This window comes from Panthera pardus, unplaced genomic scaffold, assembly GCF_024362965.1.
Source record: "Panthera pardus isolate Hobbes unplaced genomic scaffold, ASM2436296v1 HiC_scaffold_8, whole genome shotgun sequence".
Taxonomy (NCBI): domain Eukaryota; kingdom Metazoa; phylum Chordata; class Mammalia; order Carnivora; family Felidae; genus Panthera; species Panthera pardus.
Window position 1 is genome coordinate 58518939 of NW_026527013.1, and position 16988 is coordinate 58535926.

At 58.2% G+C, this 16988-nt stretch overlaps 2 protein-coding genes across 3 annotated transcripts in view; both read right to left on the reverse strand.

The window, feature by feature from the left end:
- ABTB1 (ankyrin repeat and BTB domain containing 1) lies at positions 1-7374 on the reverse strand. 2 transcript variants are annotated; one of them, XM_053897536.1, is made up of 12 exons: positions 7172-7374; positions 5921-5948; positions 5742-5797; positions 4565-4709; positions 4259-4418; positions 4118-4163; positions 3655-3771; positions 3451-3569; positions 3088-3186; positions 2814-2981; positions 689-889; positions 1-609 (listed from the first exon to the last, which is right to left on the reverse strand). In XM_053897536.1, the coding sequence occupies exons 1-12, from the start codon at positions 7185-7187 to the stop codon at positions 403-405; spliced, it is 1362 nt and encodes a 453-aa protein (XP_053753511.1). In that variant the 5' UTR covers positions 7188-7374; the 3' UTR covers positions 1-402. The 2 variants fall into 2 exon arrangements, with proteins under 2 accessions (XP_053753511.1, XP_053753510.1); XM_053897535.1 differs by having other exon boundaries at positions 5886-5948; positions 7172-7322.
- An 89-nt stretch (positions 7375-7463) lies between these two features.
- PODXL2 (podocalyxin like 2) overlaps positions 7464-16988 on the reverse strand; it is a 40504-nt gene continuing 30979 nt past the window's right edge. Inside the window, exons 5-8 of the mRNA XM_053897257.1 lie at positions 11553-11709; positions 10940-11001; positions 8463-8642; positions 7464-7994 (exon numbers count right to left, since the gene is read on the reverse strand). Of these exons, the coding sequence (XP_053753232.1) occupies positions 7782-7994; positions 8463-8642; positions 10940-11001; positions 11553-11709 (612 nt within the window). The 3' untranslated portion in view covers positions 7464-7781. The remainder of the gene's footprint in view (positions 7995-8462; positions 8643-10939; positions 11002-11552; positions 11710-16988) is intronic.

The window sequence follows — 16988 nt, forward strand, 5'->3', positions numbered from 1 at the left end:
GTGAATTCAAGCTTTATTGCCACACACAGACTCTCCTGCTTCCTCTGGGCCAACTCCATGCCAGGCAGAAGCTGGCTTGCTGGGCTTGGCCTGGAAGCAAACATGCCACGGCCGGAAGAGCGGGGGAAGGGAGGGGGTCTGGGGGAGGGAGGCCCTAAGAGACCCCGACCCCAGGTTTCCCTGAGTGGCGCCCAGCCCCAGGGCCTTGGGGGCTGGCTTGTGTTGGGGGAAGGGGCTCATCCTGACCCTCCTCTGGGGCCCCCAGACCTGTGGGGGGAGGGGCACCCCACCGAGCCCCCTCTGCCCCCGCCGCGCCCCCGAGGGGCCAAGAAACAGAAAGAAGAGCTGCACGTGCATGTGCGCCCACACGTGCCGCCACAGGGGGCCCTCGCCAGCTGGCAGTCAGCAGTCCAGGCCGATGGACACCAGCAAGTCCTCAAGCGCCCGCAGCCGCTGCTGTGCCTCCTCGATGGCGCTGTAGGTCTGCACCGTGCTGGCCACGTGGAAGCGGATGTCGTCCACCAGCGGGATGGAGTCCGTCTCCTGCCGGGCGGCCACGGCCGCCGCCTCCTCCCGCACGGCCTCCACGAAGTCCTCCCGCTCCACCAGCTGCAGGCAGGCCAGCTCAGGGCGACGCCAGCCACCCGCCCGCAGCCCACCCCACCCACCACGGCTCCCACGGGCCCACCTTCTCGATGACCTTGGCCATGTACTCGGTGCACTGGTCCTCGAGGCGTGCCAAGCGGAACAGCTTGGCCACACGCCACACGCCCACCACACTGTCCTCGTCCAGCAGCTGGGCCAGGCTGCGGCCACACAGCCGCTTCAGGCCTGGCAACAGGTACATGTCGGCCACGCTCAGCACGTCGTAGGCTGCTTCCGGGGGCAGCTGCGGAGAAAGGAGGAGTGAGGGAGGGTGTGCCCAGAGGTCACCGAGGCCACTCGGGGGGCTGGCAGCAAGGTTGGGAGCTGTTAGGGAGAGGGCGGAGGATGCAGGCAGGGCAGGGGCTCCCACTCATGCCTTGGGGTGCCCAGACCGCTGCAGGCATCCATGGGCCTAGAGGGCTGGAGGACCTGGGGTCCCCGTGCCTCGGGCAGGCCTGGAGGCCAGGTGGCAGGCAGGGCCTTCGCAGGGGAAAGAGCTCGGGTTGTGAATCACAGACCTGTGCTGTGGAATTCTAGCTGTGGGACTGCAGGCAAGTTACTTCACCTCTGTGTGCCTCAGTTTCCTCTCTGGGAGGTGCAACCATGCCTGCCTCAAAAGGTTGTCGGAAAACAGAAGGTGCTATCCAAACGGAGGCACCCACACAAAGGGTGATGGAGTTAACTCTTTCCCTGCTCTCTCCCACCCACACCTGGACCCTGTGCTGGGAGAGACCATGTGCTCAGCTCCGGTCCAGACTTTGGACAGTCACAGGGAACAGGCTGGAGACAGAGTGGGCAGGACCTCTGCTAGCACATCCCAGGCCACGCGCACTGCTTACTTGGGCCAGGCACTTTCCCTGCGACACACACATCCACCTGCACAAGACCTTAAGAGAGAACAACTATGGGCATCCCTGCTTTCTAGAAGGGGGAAACTGAGGCACAGAGCAGTTTAGTAACCAGCCCGAGATCACACAGCTTGCGAGCAGCTAACCCAGTGCCAAACCAGGTTTGGAGCCCAAGTCCACACTTTGAGCCAGCCGCAAAGCTCAGGAGGGGTGGGGATGGGACAGGGTGGACCCTGGGTGGCAGGGGCCACAGAGCTGAGCTGTGCCGCAGGAGAAATGAAGCTGAGGAGGCAGGAGGAAAGGAGGCCCGGGAGGGCACTCAGGTGGAGAGGCCGGTGGGCTTAGGAATGGGAGTGCTACATGAGGCGAGCAAGCAAGGGGCTGAGGCCACAGCCCAGCTTGTCCCCCATGCCCTCCTCCTGCCCAGAGACCACCTTTCCCAGCCTGCCATGTTGGCAAGCACAGCCGCTAAGTTCTCTCCAGGGCAACATGAGAACCAGTGTGCGTGCGTGCGCGCGTGTGTGTGTGTGTGGCCTCCACCTGGCCTATGACAAAGACACTGCTTGCCTAGTCTTCCTCTTCCTCCTAAAACGTGAGCTGGCCTGCACCCCAATCTCCAGATGCAGAGGGGAATGACACCCTGGGTGCTGCGGACCAGGTCTGGCCCACCCCGTGTTTTGTAACCAAGTGTTACTGGAACGCAGCCGCACCCACTCACTTCTGCCCCGGCTCCCGGCTCCCGGCTCCACAGGAGGGGAGAGCTCACCAGCTGGGACTGAGACCCCCTGGCACACGGCATTTACACACACACACACACACACACACACACACACACACACACACACTTCTGGCCCTATCTACGGCTATTCATGTTGCCCGTATGTTAGGGATGCTCTGGGGCAACTGAAGACCTGGAGAGGCACCAAGAGAGCTGGGGACAGACATCCAGACCCCTGGGAGTGGACAGCTTCAGGGTTCCCCACTGCTGTGGTAACTCAGGGTTACTGTCCCTACCCACCCTCCCTCTGGAGAAGAGAAGGTGGGGACCCCAGCCTTCTAAGTTCCAAGTGTCACGGGCTCATGATACAGCTCTTGTCACTCGTTTCTGTTCTAGAACCTACCAAGGCTCCCTCAGCCTAAAAGAAAAATCCAAACATGTCCCCCACTCTGTCTCCAGCCTCACAGAAAACCAGCCCCACGGAGTTAGTCAGGACCTAGGCACTCCTTTCAGCTCCACAGTGACCCAGCCTGTGGACCTGTCCTGATTCCTGACTGTCATGCCCCCAAACCCAGCAGACACAGCCCGCCCAGGCCCCGCACCTCTGTGTGGTCACTGTATATGTAGTAGAGAACATGGGTGAAGATGTCAGGCGAGATGCCATGTAGGGTGATGGCCGGGAGGCCGCCTGAGGCCTCCAGCTCCTCGTTCTCTCGGAAGTGGTCATCCAGCAGGGCCCGGAAGTAGTCGCTTCGGCCGCAGAAGAAGGCCTGGGGGAGGCTGGGCTCAGGAGGGGCCGCTGCCAGGGTCTGTGGCCAGAGAGCTGGCCGGAGACTTAAGGCAAGGGGCTGGGGGGCTGGGGGGAAGGGACGGCACCTTGTGGCAGAGAAAGCTGCAACCTTCCACCCGGAAGCAGACGTCAGGACAGCTGTTGAAACCATCGGGAAAAGGGAAGGGCAGCTCCCCGAGGTCACCCTGGGGGATGGGAGAGAAGACACCATCAGAGCAGGGGCAACAAGGGAGAGTGGCCGGCCCCAGCCAAGAGCCTGCTTTAGCTCCATCCCGGCGGGGTGGGCTGCTGCCCCATCTGCAGGTTTGGGGAGGGGCAACAAAGGTAACCTGGGCTCAGTAAAGGGAAGTGACTGGCCCCGGGTCACACAAGGACTGAACCCAAGCATGGGGCTCGTGTACCACGGCTGCGTGCGCACTAGGCCCAGCCCCGGGCGGCCGTGCACTTACGCGGAGCTCAGGGGGCAGGGCACAGTCGGCCAGCAGGGCCATGTCCTCCCGAAGCCGGGGGTCTGCTGGGGGGGGCTCGATGGTCAGCACCTTCACGCATGTGCCTGGCTTGGACGCCACTGTGGAGGGGAGAGCACAGCTGCAGGGAGCCCGCTGACCCTGCCAGTTCCCGCCCAATGCCCCGGACCCTAAGCCTGGACGCACCGAACTCGGACACCTTCTCGCACTTGGCCTCCAGGTCGCTGAGCAGATCCCACAGCTGGCACTGCTTGGCCAGGCGCTCGCAGTCGCTAACATGCTCCACACCGACGTCCAGGCGACCTGGGTGCAGCGTGGGAGGCTCAGAGCCTGAGAGGGGCCGTCCACCGTCCCCCACACTGGGACTCCTGGGTCTGCTGGCTGCCTCGGCTTTCCCATCGGGAGCCACTGCCTGAGTTCTACAGACCCCGGGACGGGTGGGAGGGGGCTCGGTTTATGGGCAGGGTAAGTGCTTCCTGAGCGGACACACAGGCTCATCGCCTCCCAGCCCACCCAGGAGGCAGCTGGAACAGCACCACACCGCAGGGGACAAGCACCAGGACGTAAAGGGTGGGCCTGAGGCCACAGCTGGGTCTGCTGCTGGACAGACACCCCCTCACTGCTGGCCCCACGGGGCCCAGAGGCTCACCTGTGTACAGGTACTGCAGCAAGGCCCCGAAGGCCACAGGGTTGATCTGCAGGTAGACACAGCCAGGAGGGAAGGTCGGAGGTGGCCCCCTAGCACGAGCCGCCAGCCGTCCCTCTGTTCCCCCCCCCGGGAGGGACGCACCAGTGGGTGTCGGAGGACCACGACACTCTTGCCCTTCCATTTGGTGTCCAGCATGTTGGCAAAGTAGGTGCTGCGCGCACCTAGGACGCAGCGGTGTGCCCGGAAGGGTTTCCCGTGCACCACAAAGATCACGTCGCTGTGGATGCCTTGTTCCAGAAGCCTACAGAGGGACAGGCAAAGGGGGTGTGCAGCACGTGCCTCCCCGCGGTCTCACCACAGCAGCCCCTGTCCCATCCTGCAGGAGAGCCCTCAGCCCCGCATGACCGCCCCACGCCACACACGAGCCAGCCCTGCACCCCATCTCACCGCTGCAGGAAGTCGTCGTAGTAATCCCGCCTCCTGCAAGAGGCTGTCACCTGCTTGTAATCGCGCAGGGCCCGGCGGATGGCGTCGCTCAGCGCCCCATAGAGGCAGCGCTCCCCATCAAAGGTGTTGGCCTCACAGCGGGCTCCTGGGAGCAGCCCCCGCCAGTCAGCAGGTCAGGGATTTGAACACTGCAGCTGGGACAGGGTCTGGGGGAAATCCTAATCTCCCCCCACCCCATCCCGCAACCTTCCCACACGTAGGGCCAAGTCCTGGAACTTGCAGCCCCTCCCAAATGACCCTGGGTCCCCTCTGATGTGAGCATCCTCTCTGCCAGGGCCTAGGCACGCAAGCACTTCCGTGGACCACAGACTACAAACAGGGCAGGCTCAGGACTGCCCCTGTTCTATGCACCAGGGACACAGCCGTAAACATACAAATCCCTATCCTGCTTGAAGTGACACTCTAGTGGGGCAACAGACAATAAGCAGGTTAACAAATGATGTCGGGGCTATGAAGAAAACCAAAGCAAGACAAAGATAACGGAGGTTGCACCTGCCCACAGGGAGGTCACGGAAGGTCACCGTGTCAGTGACAACATGCAGTGACCTGAATGGCGGAGGGAGTCAGCCACGCAAAGATCTGGGAAAGGGCACTTTACGTAGGAAGAACAGCAAATACAAAGACCCTGAGGTAGGAGCACCAGAGAGGCCAGCGCGGGTGGAAGAGTGAGCCCACAGGAGAGCCAAAGTAGGTGTGGCCAGAGGAAGACGACAGGCTGTGTGGACTGGCAAGGCATTTTAGTTTTATGCTAAACGCAAAGGGAAATCATTGGAGAAATTTTAAGCCTATTAGACTTGTTGTGAGATGGACCAGGCTGCGATATGGAGAACAGACTGTAGGTGGGGCAAGAGGGGCGGCGGGTGACCGGAGGAGGCTGGCTCTGCGGCCAGGGAGAGATGCTGTAGCCCGGCTGGGCGGTGGCAGTGGAGATGGGGAAGTGGGCAAACAGGAAAACAGGTTCTGAAGGTAGAACCAAGAGTACTGGCTGACTGGGTATGTGGAGGGGTAAAGGAAGGACAGGGCGTGAGGGCATCGGCCAATGCACACCCATGCCTTTGTGCCCCTGCACACGCGCAGACCGCACGTACACGCACACAGCCCCGGCCCCTTCTCTCACCATTGGCCAGAAGATAGAGCACTAGCTCCTCGTGCCCACACAGGCAGGCGTAGTACCTGAGGGAGGGAGAGGAGTACAGGAGGCAGTTATCGGGACTGAAGGCGCCCCCCACCTGCCCTGACCACCCACCCGCCTGGCACTCACAAGGGGGTGCTGTCCCACTTGTCCCGCACATTCACCTCCACGTCCCGCTGCTCCAGCAGGTACCTAGGTGGGGAGGAAGTCAAACCTGGGTCAGGACAAGTTCATGGTCTGGGAGAGGAGACCCATGGAGTGGGGAAAGAGAGAAGACATCCCTTTTGGCTGGGGGAAGTCTCCCCTAGGTGAGGGCAGATGACGAGCAGACCAGAACAGGAAAGACATTCGTAGCAAAGGGACCAACATAGGTAGAGACTGTAGATGTGAACGCCTAAGGCAGATGCTGAGACTGTGAGCAGTAGGGACCTCTGGCCTGAAGGCATTTGGGAGCGAGGAGGCAGTGATGGGCCATCTGTTCTGCCACAGCCCTCTGGCTGCTTGGGACCGCAGACTAGATAGAGGAGACTGGAGGTAGGGAAGCCAAGGAGAAGGCTGCTGCAGGTGTCCTGGTGGTGTGGAAGCATGAAGAGAAGTGGCCAGATTCTAGAAGGCAGAAGTCAGGAGACATGGTGGCTGACGGGATGTGAGAAGTGATGGGGGTCATCACGGACTGAAGCCATCACTGAGGTCAGGCAGCCTGGGGGAGATGTCTAAGTTGGACCAGGCGTGCTCTGAATTGCACTCGGCTTTGGGGGGTATCAGCTAACTCCTAGGTGAACCTGATGCTGGGGTGGGACCAGGGACACCGTGGGAGTCAGCAAGCCTGGGACTAACCCAAGGGAGCTAGTGGTGGGTCATAACTAGGGAACACGGAAGGGCCCGCTAAAAGATGTGCCTCACATCCCAACCAGGCACCCCCTCACTCCCTGCTTTATGGCGATTTCAGTGCCAGATTTGTTTTAATCGCATTTAGGAGTTTCCGAATCTCCGGGATCAGAGGTTGATTCTGGGTCCTAGTTGTTCCCAGAGTGCCAGGCCCAGAGCGGATCAGTGGGATGAGCCACGTCTGGAGTCCCAGGCCCGCCCCAGGGTTTGACCTCCGGGTCCTGGGCGCTCAGAGGACGACCCCCTCCTCTCCGCCCACTTCTCCGGAGCTCCGCGTAGCAGTCCTCTCCTCTAGGAAGCCCTCCGGGACCCCAAGGAGTAAATCACCGCCAGCACTCCGTCCCCAGCCCCGGTTCGGAAGGCTGCCGCGGCCCCCTGCTTTGCCTCTTGGGGGTAGGTCAGCGGAGGGTCGGCCGCCAGGGCTGCGGCGGCACAGGGGCGCGCGCCTGTCCCGAGCCCGTCCACTGCACGCCCCCGGGGGCGCCCGCCCCACCCCCCGCACACTCCCAGGGCGCCGGGGTCCTCACCGCACTCGGCCCACATCCCCCTTCCTGCAGCTGGCGAAGAGATCGCTGGTGTCCATGATGCGAGCGGCTCGGACCCCGGCCGAACGACCTCAGGCGGCGGCGGCAGCGGCAGCGGCGGCGGCGGCGGCAGCGCGCCCCGGCCGGATGTAAACACACGCCGACCCCGCCCCGCTCCGCAGCGGCGCCTGGCGCCCGGAGGACCGACCTGGGCCACGCCGCCCCGCCCCCTGCGCGCCCGCCCCGCCCCCGCCCCGCCCCGCCGCGGAGCAAGAACGAGTCCGGCAGGCAAACGGGCTGGGCCCGGCGTGGTCTCCGGGCGGCTTTAATGGGGGTCCCGGGGCGCGGCCGGGGAAGCGGGGCCGTTCCGGGACCGGCTCCTGGGGGCGCCAGACGGGGATGGGGAGGGCTGTGCCGAGACTGTTCCGTGAGTCTGTGGGAAGCGGGAGGACCCCGCACCGAGGGCCGGGCTGCGGGAGAGCGGCCGGGGCCGGGAGGGGAGGGGAGGCGCGGTTGTCCGCTCCGGATCCGCCCAGCTCGTCCCGGCGCAGTCCCAACGGGGCGAGGGTACGGCCGCGGGGTCACAGCGGGCCAGAGCTGCCGGAGGGCGCCCTCACAGGTGCGTGTCCTCCTCAAACACGTCCGAGTCCTCAGGGTCCCGCTTGCCCCCCATGAGCGCGCTCCAGCCCCCAGGGCCGTTGACGGCCCCGCCGCCGTTCAGGCTGGGCTGCTTCTCCTGCATCTCCGACTGGCTGTCGCTGGCCACGTCCAGCGTGGGGTTGTCGTGGCAGCCGTTCTCTACGAAGCGCAGCTCCTCGCCGTGGGACTGTGGCGACGGGAGAGGGACGCTGGGCAAGCGCTGTGGCCCAGGCCCCAACCCGCCTGTGACCTTGAACGAGTCACCTCACTCGCGGTTCCTTCCCTAGTGTGTGAAACCCTCCACAGGCAACCACCAGCGGACCCTCCACAGACGCCCCCTCCCTACTGTTCTGTCCCCCAAACTCCTAAAGATCCTTTGCACTAAACCGGTGGCCTCCCTGGTGTCATCTGAGCCCTCCCAACGGCCCCCCACTGCACCTCTAGCACCTATCAGGGGGCTGCTTCCCTGCAGAGGGGGACAGGTTGGGTGCCAGGCTCCAGACAAGCAGCTTCACTCGAAGTACCCCATCCCGGGACAATCGCAGCCACCCCACCTGCACATGAGGACGCCGACCTTGACCTTGTGGGGTACTGTCTCCACCACAGGCCCCGCCCCCAGCCCAAGCCATCTGGCCGAACTTGACCCCATGCTCACCACGTGTTTGAGCTTGGGCAGCCGCCGCTGCCAGCAGTTATAGAGCAGGCCCAGCACGATGATGATCACACAGATGGCACCGATGACCACCAGCACCACAAAGAGCGTCCCATAGTCGCTGCGCACCTGGCTGGCCCGGGCCTGGCAGCTGCTCGTGGTGGAGTAGTTCTGGATGCCAATCTGGGGGTGGGAGGGGTCAGCTTCCTCAGCTGAGGTCCTGGGTGCCAGGGCTTCCCACAGGGCCGTGGGGTTAGGGCTCAGGCACAGGGAACAGGCTTTGAGAAGAGCTGCCATAATCCTGACTAAGCCCCCTCGGAGGCCGGGACCTGTGCTCATCTGGGAATGTAGCCCTATCTCTGCCCTATCCCCCTCTGTTCACCTGACAGCAGCCCCAAGTCTCTTGATCCCATGCCTCCATTCCCAGCCTTCCCTCACATTGCCACCATGGCTCTGCCCTGACTCTGTCCCTGCTGGGGCAGAAGTTTGGCTCCACTACGGAATCAGGTCCCTGAAACAGTCTCCACCTTGGGGATGGAGGTGTTCAGGTATCATTCTGACCATTATGGGCTATAGACAGTGTAGACTGGGATGCTGGGGACAGCCTACATCCCGGGCTATCACCAGCTCCCAGCTTCCTCCCTTTGCCCGTTAAGAGTAGTCACCACAGGCATTGAGCTGCCCAGTACCCCTGCAACAGAGCAGGCTGTCTTGGGTGGGTCTGCCTTCTTGGTCCTAGAGGTTGCTGTGCCCACACCGGCCCAAGCAAGCACTCCCTCCATAACTCAGCCTCTTGGGCAGAAAGCAGGGAAGGGGAGATGCCATCCTCATCCGATGACAGGTGCCAGGGAGAGGGTGTTGTCTACTAGCCCCCAGTGTAGAGACCTGGGAACCTCCCTTTCTGCTTTGGGCTTCCCTAAGGCCAGGTTGTCATCGCTTCCTGAGTGTCTGTGAACATCCTGTTTAGTTACAGTACTATTCTCCATTGGCTTTTGAAGTTATCAAAGATCAGTTTCTCTCAGTAGAATCACCCACCAATGACACTGCTAAATTTGCCCACTCATATACTTCCAAAAAGACACAGCATGCCTTCTGGCCAAGTCAGTCTGAACAGTGTCCAGTAAAGCTAGAACACCCAGGGGCCAGGAGAAGAGGCAGGAAGTTTTTGTGGGAAAAAAAAAGATCAAGGCCAGCCCAAGTTTCCTTCCACCAGTCCCCCTGTGTTCACGAACCCAGAACTTCACAACTGGAAAGGCCCTCGGTAACCATCCAGGTAGTGAGAACAGCCTCACGGTTAAAGGCCTGGACTCTTAACATCATTCAGGCCTTGTCCAAAGCCTGGCTCCGTTGCGTAGTGGCTGTGCCTTGTCAGGTAGGCCACCTCCCTTCTCTGGGCTACAGCTCTCACATACAGCACCTACAGTACTCCACAGGTACCTTATTTAATCCTGACAAGGCCTGGGGTGGCGGTGAGGGCCAAGTGAGAGAACCCAGCGCAGTCCAGCACTTAGTAAGCACTCAATGTGCTTATCAAAAACACCCAAAACCACCACCACAACCACCTTTCCGCCTGGCATGTGATAGATAGGGAGGCAGGGCCCATGGTCACGGCCAATTCATCTTTCACAGCTATGAAATGCTGTAGAGCCTTGGAGAAGGGGACTAATGCCAGGTCACTGGGTTCCACAGCAAGTACGAGTAATTTGGATGGAGATGAATGGTGATGGTCCTGAAGAAAGGAGGTGAGGAGCCCAAGGTGTTTCCCTTCAGAAAAAGTACAAGGACCAGGAGGATCGAGGGGACCTGCCCCTCCCACAGGCCCCAGCTCTGCTCAGCCTGACGCAGGGGTAGCAGGTGGTGCAGGAGGAGAGGTTGGCCAGCCTGCCCCCAGCCCACATCTCCAGGACTGGCCATGCAGCTGGCCAACCGCACAGGGGTCAGAGGTGCCCCTCAAGATGGCAGGGCTGTCGCCCGAGCCTGAGCCCCGTGCCCACTCCCCAGCAGGCCCTCTCCCACCAGAGAGCTCCTGGCTGATGGCCTCCGGGCCGTGTTCATGCCTGTCTTTCTCCTGTGGTTTCTGAGACTGCGGCAAGCTCTCCCAGCCCACCAGGCCTCTGCCCAGTTCCTGGGCCAGACATGGTGTCGCTCCTGCTATCTTCCCAGAAACGCCCACTTACCAGTCCAGATCCCCCTCGGAGGTCCCCTTCCCTCTGAGTCCTCTCCTGTCCCTGACCCGCTCCTGGCCCTTCCCGCCCCTGGCCATTTCGCGAACTGTGCGCTTGTGCACACACGTGTGTACGCACTCTGTCTCTCCCACGGGAATGGCGTCTTAGGGCAGCTAAAAGGAGGAGCTGCCTAGAGCAAGAGTCTGTCTTCTGCTCCTTCGCACCACGGTGCAGGCTGTCTCCTGCCCTCAGGGAAGCCAGCCCTGCTCCTAGAACTTTAAAGAACAGGAGGGGAGCGGCTCCCTGCCCTCTTACCTCCACCAGATTCCTGCGGATGTCTCCCAGCATGGAAAGGACGTCTTGAGTGGGCACCACCCCTGGGGGGAGACACCATCATCAGCACAGCCCCGGCCACTGAGGCACCCCCAGCCCCCTGGGACAGCCTCTGGCCTAAGCTTCCAGAACCTTGCTTCCCAGCTCTTGACCACACGTGGACCTCACGGTGCATGTGCTCCTATGCTTGCTTCCTGCTGGCTGACTCATTAAAAAGGACTGAGTGAATGACCGCTATGTGACAGGTGTGACACCAGGCGGTCACTCCCACAGACCCCCAGCACTGTGTTCTGAACGTGCCCCCCCCACAGCCCCCCACCACTAAGTGTACGCCCCCCGTGCTAAAACCACACCTCTTCCCCTCTGGGTCCGAACTTCACACCCTCGTCTTCTCCAACTCCAGCTTGTCAATACTCCCTGAACCCTGCACTGGGGGCCCAACCACTACCACATCCTCTTATCCCAGAGGTCCACGTTCAAAGCCCCTGTCCGTGCGCTCGCCCGTGGTTCTGCAGACCTCCCGTGGCCCTCAGGACATGGTGCTGGTGTAGGGCTGCCCCCCAGGCCCTCCCTTCCGCGGGCTGTCCCCTCTCACCCTGCTCGCCCACCAAGGTCATTAGAAGGTGCTGCTCCTTCTCGCTGGGCTTGCTCAGGGAGATGTGCCAGTCCCCGTGGCGGCCACTGCCGTGGCGGGGCAGCACCTCCTCCACCAGGGCCAGGAGCTGCAGCCCCCGGTGCTGCCGGAACACCTCCTACAAGGTCGGAAAGAGAGCCCCACGCTCAGTGAGGGAGGGGCCCGCCTCCAGGCCCGGCCCCCATTCCAGCCCCCAGCCTCCAGCCTCCTGGTGGTCAAACTCCAGGAAAGGCCATCTGGCTGCTCCAGAGGGGACCGCTCTCATAGCTCCGGAGACCGCTAGAGAGGCCGTGAGCGTGGCCTTCGGGCGAGACTGTGGGAACACGGAGACGCACACCCACTGGTTCCGGCAGGCATCTGGGAGCTCCTTCCAGCCTGGGCTTCTCACATGAGGAGGGCACGGGCCTGCCCAGGGACACTCACAGCTGACCTGGGAACAGATATGCTCACACGAACAAGGAGTGTGGGGAGCTTGTGAGTGGTGTGTGAAGGCCTAGGGCAGTCTGCTGGTCAGGCCTGGAGTTCAAGAGTATAGTGCGAGGGGTGAATATACCGGGGGGGGGGGGTGGTGTCAGGGGTGCAACGGACCAAAGATGCGCACAGCCACGCAGCCACGAAACCCGGGAGGGGGGTGGTGGAGAGCAGTAACGTGCTCCTCTCTTGCCTGTCATTGCAGAGATATGGCCCAAAGCTGGGGAGTCGAGAAAGAGGTCTGACCACCCTTATGGAGGCAGCGGTGACCAAAGGAACTAAAACAGACATGGTTAAAATGGTAACTCCTGGGGCCAGGGGCAGGAGGAGGGATATAAGAAGACTTCATTTGCATCTGACACTTTCTTGTACTGCTTAGATTTTCTTCACCTCGTGTATATATAATTACGTAATTAAAAACCACAAACGAGAGGCAGGCACTGGCCGGGAGCTCACTGAGCGGCAGAAACCCACACAAGCCGCCAACCTTGCCCCATCAGGGAAAAGCGGCCCCCTCCAGGCCCTGTAGCCACCCCCCTCGCCCAGGCTCCTCTCCAGCAGCCATCTCCTGCCGGGATGCAGGAAATCACGGGCTGCTGCACCTGGCTTCCGTATTCCCAGCTGTTCCGCTCTCTCTCCAGTGCCCTGCCTTAGAGCTTCGAGCTGGGCGTCTCATCACACCACTCCCACGGGGCCCTGATTCTCCTATCACCTTTCTGTGAGAGCCCAAGCTAGTGAGCCTCCCAGGTCATCGTCCTACCCTACAGGCCACCAAGGGGACTGGAGTTCCTTGTGACCATGGCGAATGGCAGGTGGAAGCCCAAGCCCTGGCACTCACCAGCCTAACAGAAAGCCAAGTTAAAGCCAAAGTTCCAAACTTGGCAGAAAACTGGTATCCGGAGCTAGCCATGAGCTGCTGGGAAAGCCCTGTTCCCCAAGCAGGTCTTACCGTCCTCATGTTCATGTGCACACGCGTGGGGGGATGGGGTACACGCCTGCATCTGCCTCAGTCGCATGCATGCACTGAACCCAGCAGCCTCCCTGCTTACAAAAGGAACACGCTCCTACCAGGGCAATGCCTCCCCCCTGCCACAGGCCTATGATCCCCGACATGTGCACGTCCCACATTTTCTGCGTCCAGGTGTCTGCCTGGCTTAAGCTCACAGACCTGCGATGTCCTGGTAACATCTGATGGCTATATATTTCGTGCCACTTATTTTGTAGATAGGCACTGAGTGTCACTGGCTTAGAGAGAAAGCCCTGAATCTGGAATCAAACAAATCTGGGTTCAAATCCTGGTTCTGCCATTCACCAGCTCTGGGACCTTTAGCAAAATACTAAACCTCTCTGAGCCTCAGCCTCCCCATCTGAAAACATGAGTATTGGTCCTAACATGATGGGCTTAATGTTAGGATTAAAAGGAAAGTACTTATTCTGTCACAGGTGCCAGGACAATTGGATAGCCCAGTATCAAGAAAAAAACTCCCTGACTCACACTTCACACTACAGTGAATTCCAGATGGATTTCAGATCTAAAGCTTTTACAAGTAAGCCTAGAAAGCTATCTTCGTTACCTCCAAGGAGGCAAAGATTTCTAAAATGGACCTGAAAACACTAACCATGAAGGAGAAAATTGGTAAGTTGGACTATTTTATGATCAATTTTTTTTTTTTTTTGAGACAGAGAGAGACAGAGCATGAACGGGGAAGGGGCACAGAGAGAGGGAGACACAGAATCCGCAGCAGGCCCCAGGCTCCGAGCCGTCAGCCCAGAGCCCGACGCAGGGCTCGAACTCACGGACCGCAAGATGGTGACCTGAGTCAAAGTTGGATGCTTAACCGACTGAGCCACCCAGGCGCCCCTTATGGTCAAATTTTTAAAAATTAAGAGCTCCCGTGGGCGCCTGGATGGCTCAATCGGTTAAGTTTCCGACTGCGGCGCAGGTCATGATCTTGCAGCTCGTGGGTTCGAGCCCGCGTCACGCTCTGTGCTGACAGCTCAGAGCCTGGAGCTTGCTTTGCATTCTGTGTCTCCCCTTCTCTCTGCCCCTCCCCTGCCCGCGCTCTGTCCCTTTCTCAAAAATAACTAAACATTAAAAAAATTAAAAAAAAAAACACTTCCGTTTATCAGAAGGTACTATTAAGAGAGAAAAAAGGTGGAGCGCCTGGGTGGCTCAGTCAGTTAAGCGACTGGTTTCGGCTCAGGTCATGATCTCACGGTTCGTGAGTTTGAGCTCTGCGTCAGGCTCTGTGCTGACAGCTCAGCACAGATTCTGTGTCTGTCTTCCTCTCTCTCTGTCTCTCCCCTGCTCACACTCTGTCTCTCAAAAAATAAACATTAAAAAAAATTAATAAAAAAAGAGAGGAAAAAGGCAACCCACAGAATAGTAACAGATATTTATGAGATACATGTCTCGTATATACACACACACTTCACAGAGATCTCACATCCAGGTTATATAAATAATTCAGAGAAATTAATTTGAAAACGTCAAGATAACCCAATCGGATGCAATCAGCCGAAACACATATGAAAAGGTGCTCAAGTTCGTGACTCATCAGGGAAATGCAAATTAAAACCACAAAGTGACACCAGCACCCTACACACTTTGAGAAATGCCTAAAATGAAGACAATGCCAAGGTTGAGAGAGACAAGGAAGAACCAGACCTGGCACATACTGCTAGAGGCAGTATAACTGGGTACAAACGCTGTGGGAGGCTGTTGGACAGCTTCTGTTCAAGGTGGATATATACACACCGTGCCCCTGCCATGCCACCATGAGAACTGTGTCCATAATGCTCCCCAAAATATGTGTCCAAGAGCAGCCACAGCAGCACATTCCCAAGAGCCCAAAGCTGGAAATTACTCAAAGGCCCAGCAACATTAGAACACATACATCAATGGGACACTATACAGAATCACGAAGGAACAAACTTCCCTACATGCAATCTGGATGAATCTCAAAAACAAAACGTTTTTGCAAAAATGCAAAAAGCCAGAAACAAAATAACTGAATAACTCTGTTTATATACAGTTCAAAAGCATGCAAAACCAGTATACGGTTACAAGTCAAGAAAACGGTTCCCCTTGAGGGAACAGCGTCTGGAAGGGGGAATGAAAAGGGCTCTGGCAGTGCTGATCATGTTCTGTGTCTTGATGTGGGTGGTGTTTATGTGAGCGTGGTCCCTTTGTGACAATCCAACAAGCTGCACACTTATGATCTGTGCACTTTTCTGGATGTATACTGTAAGGCATTAGAGCTTTTCTTAAGGGCAATACACATGTGGGTGTAAGCTATCTTCCCTGCTGACTCCTGTGTGGATGGTCCTTCCTGTACGTCACACCGTTTCTCCCACAGTAGGGACTCCAGATCCTCTGCTACCATCCAAGCACCCATTTCCAATGCCCTAAAGCTATATGCAACTCCAAATGACTGGTATGGTCCTTATGGCAAACAGAAAGGGACACATGCCCTGGCCATCAGATCATTTTGACTTGTGGCAACACAGCAGTCAGAACGGATGAACGTCCTGCTCTCCCACCTTGCTACAAACATGGAGAGATGCTGGAAAAAAACACGGCAGAAACAGAGGGCACTCAAAGCCAGAAGAGTGAGCAGGTGCGGAAGCCACGGCATCAACTCCTGGGGGTCTGGGGCCCAGATAGAGGACCCGGGACCTGGACACTTGGCTTTCAATGTCCACGTGCTCTTGGCGCATGTGAGATGAAGAACTAGAGCAGAGCACCAGGATGGAGTCCGAAGTCCCCAAAGAGCAACCCTTTCGGTGAAATGGGGACTCAGAAACATTCCCAAGTTGGAGGAACTGTACAGGGTGTCTGCCCGTGTCCATGAGTAAGGGAAAAAGGTCATCCAAGATCACTTAAACACTCAGGCTTGAGACGCCAAGGAGGCTGTCGGTTAAGCCTCCAACTCTTGACTTTGGCTCAGGTCATGATGTCACCATTCGTGAGATGCAACCCCATGTCAGGCTCTGCAATGACAGTGCGGAACCTGCTTGAGATTCTCTCTCTCCCTCTCTTTCTGCCCCTCCCCTCACTTGCTCATGCACTGTCTCTCTCAAAAATAAATAAAAAACATTAAAAAAAAACCCAGGCTTGTACTTCACCAGGGTGTGGAGTCCAAATGTGAAGTTCTTTGTGTTATAAAGATCCAAGCCAAGAACTAAGATGAAAGCTGACCCAGGGCCCCTGGAACTCCCACAGTCTCCCTGAAACCATTTTGTTGGAACTCTTTCACAACCCAGGGTTGAAGAGGAGATCACAATAATAAATGGTGACCCAGAAAGGGAGTAAAATACAAAGCCACAAGCAGAACCGACATCCCAGGATGCTGTGTTACTAAAACAAAAGGAAAGAAATCATAAAATTAATATACTTACAACAATTCAGAAAATGAGGGAACAGAAGCCATAATGAAAGAAGGGAACAAAATGAAGAACAAAGGGAGGGATTTGGAACCAAGGAGAAATTCTTAACATACAAAACAGTTATCTATATTAAAGATTCAATGGATGGATCAAACAGAAGATTAGACACTGCTGGAAGAGAGTTATTAATTTGGAAGATAGAGCTAGGAAATCACTCAGAATGCATCAGGGAGGGGCACCAGGGTGGCTAAGTCGGTTGGGTGTCTCACTCTTGATTTCAGCTCAGGTCATGGGATGGAGCCCCGCACTGGGCTCTGCACTAAACACGGAGTCAGCTTGGGATTCTCTCTCTCTCCCCCTCTGTCCCTCTCCCCAGCCATGCTCTCACTCTCTCCAAAATAAATAAAATGGAAAAAGAAGAATGCATCAGAGATATTTTAAAGAGAGAAACCATGAAAGTGTTAAGAGACGTAGTAGACAGAAAAATAAGGCCCAATAAACTTGTAACAAGAATGAGAGAGAAATGGGAAATTGGTA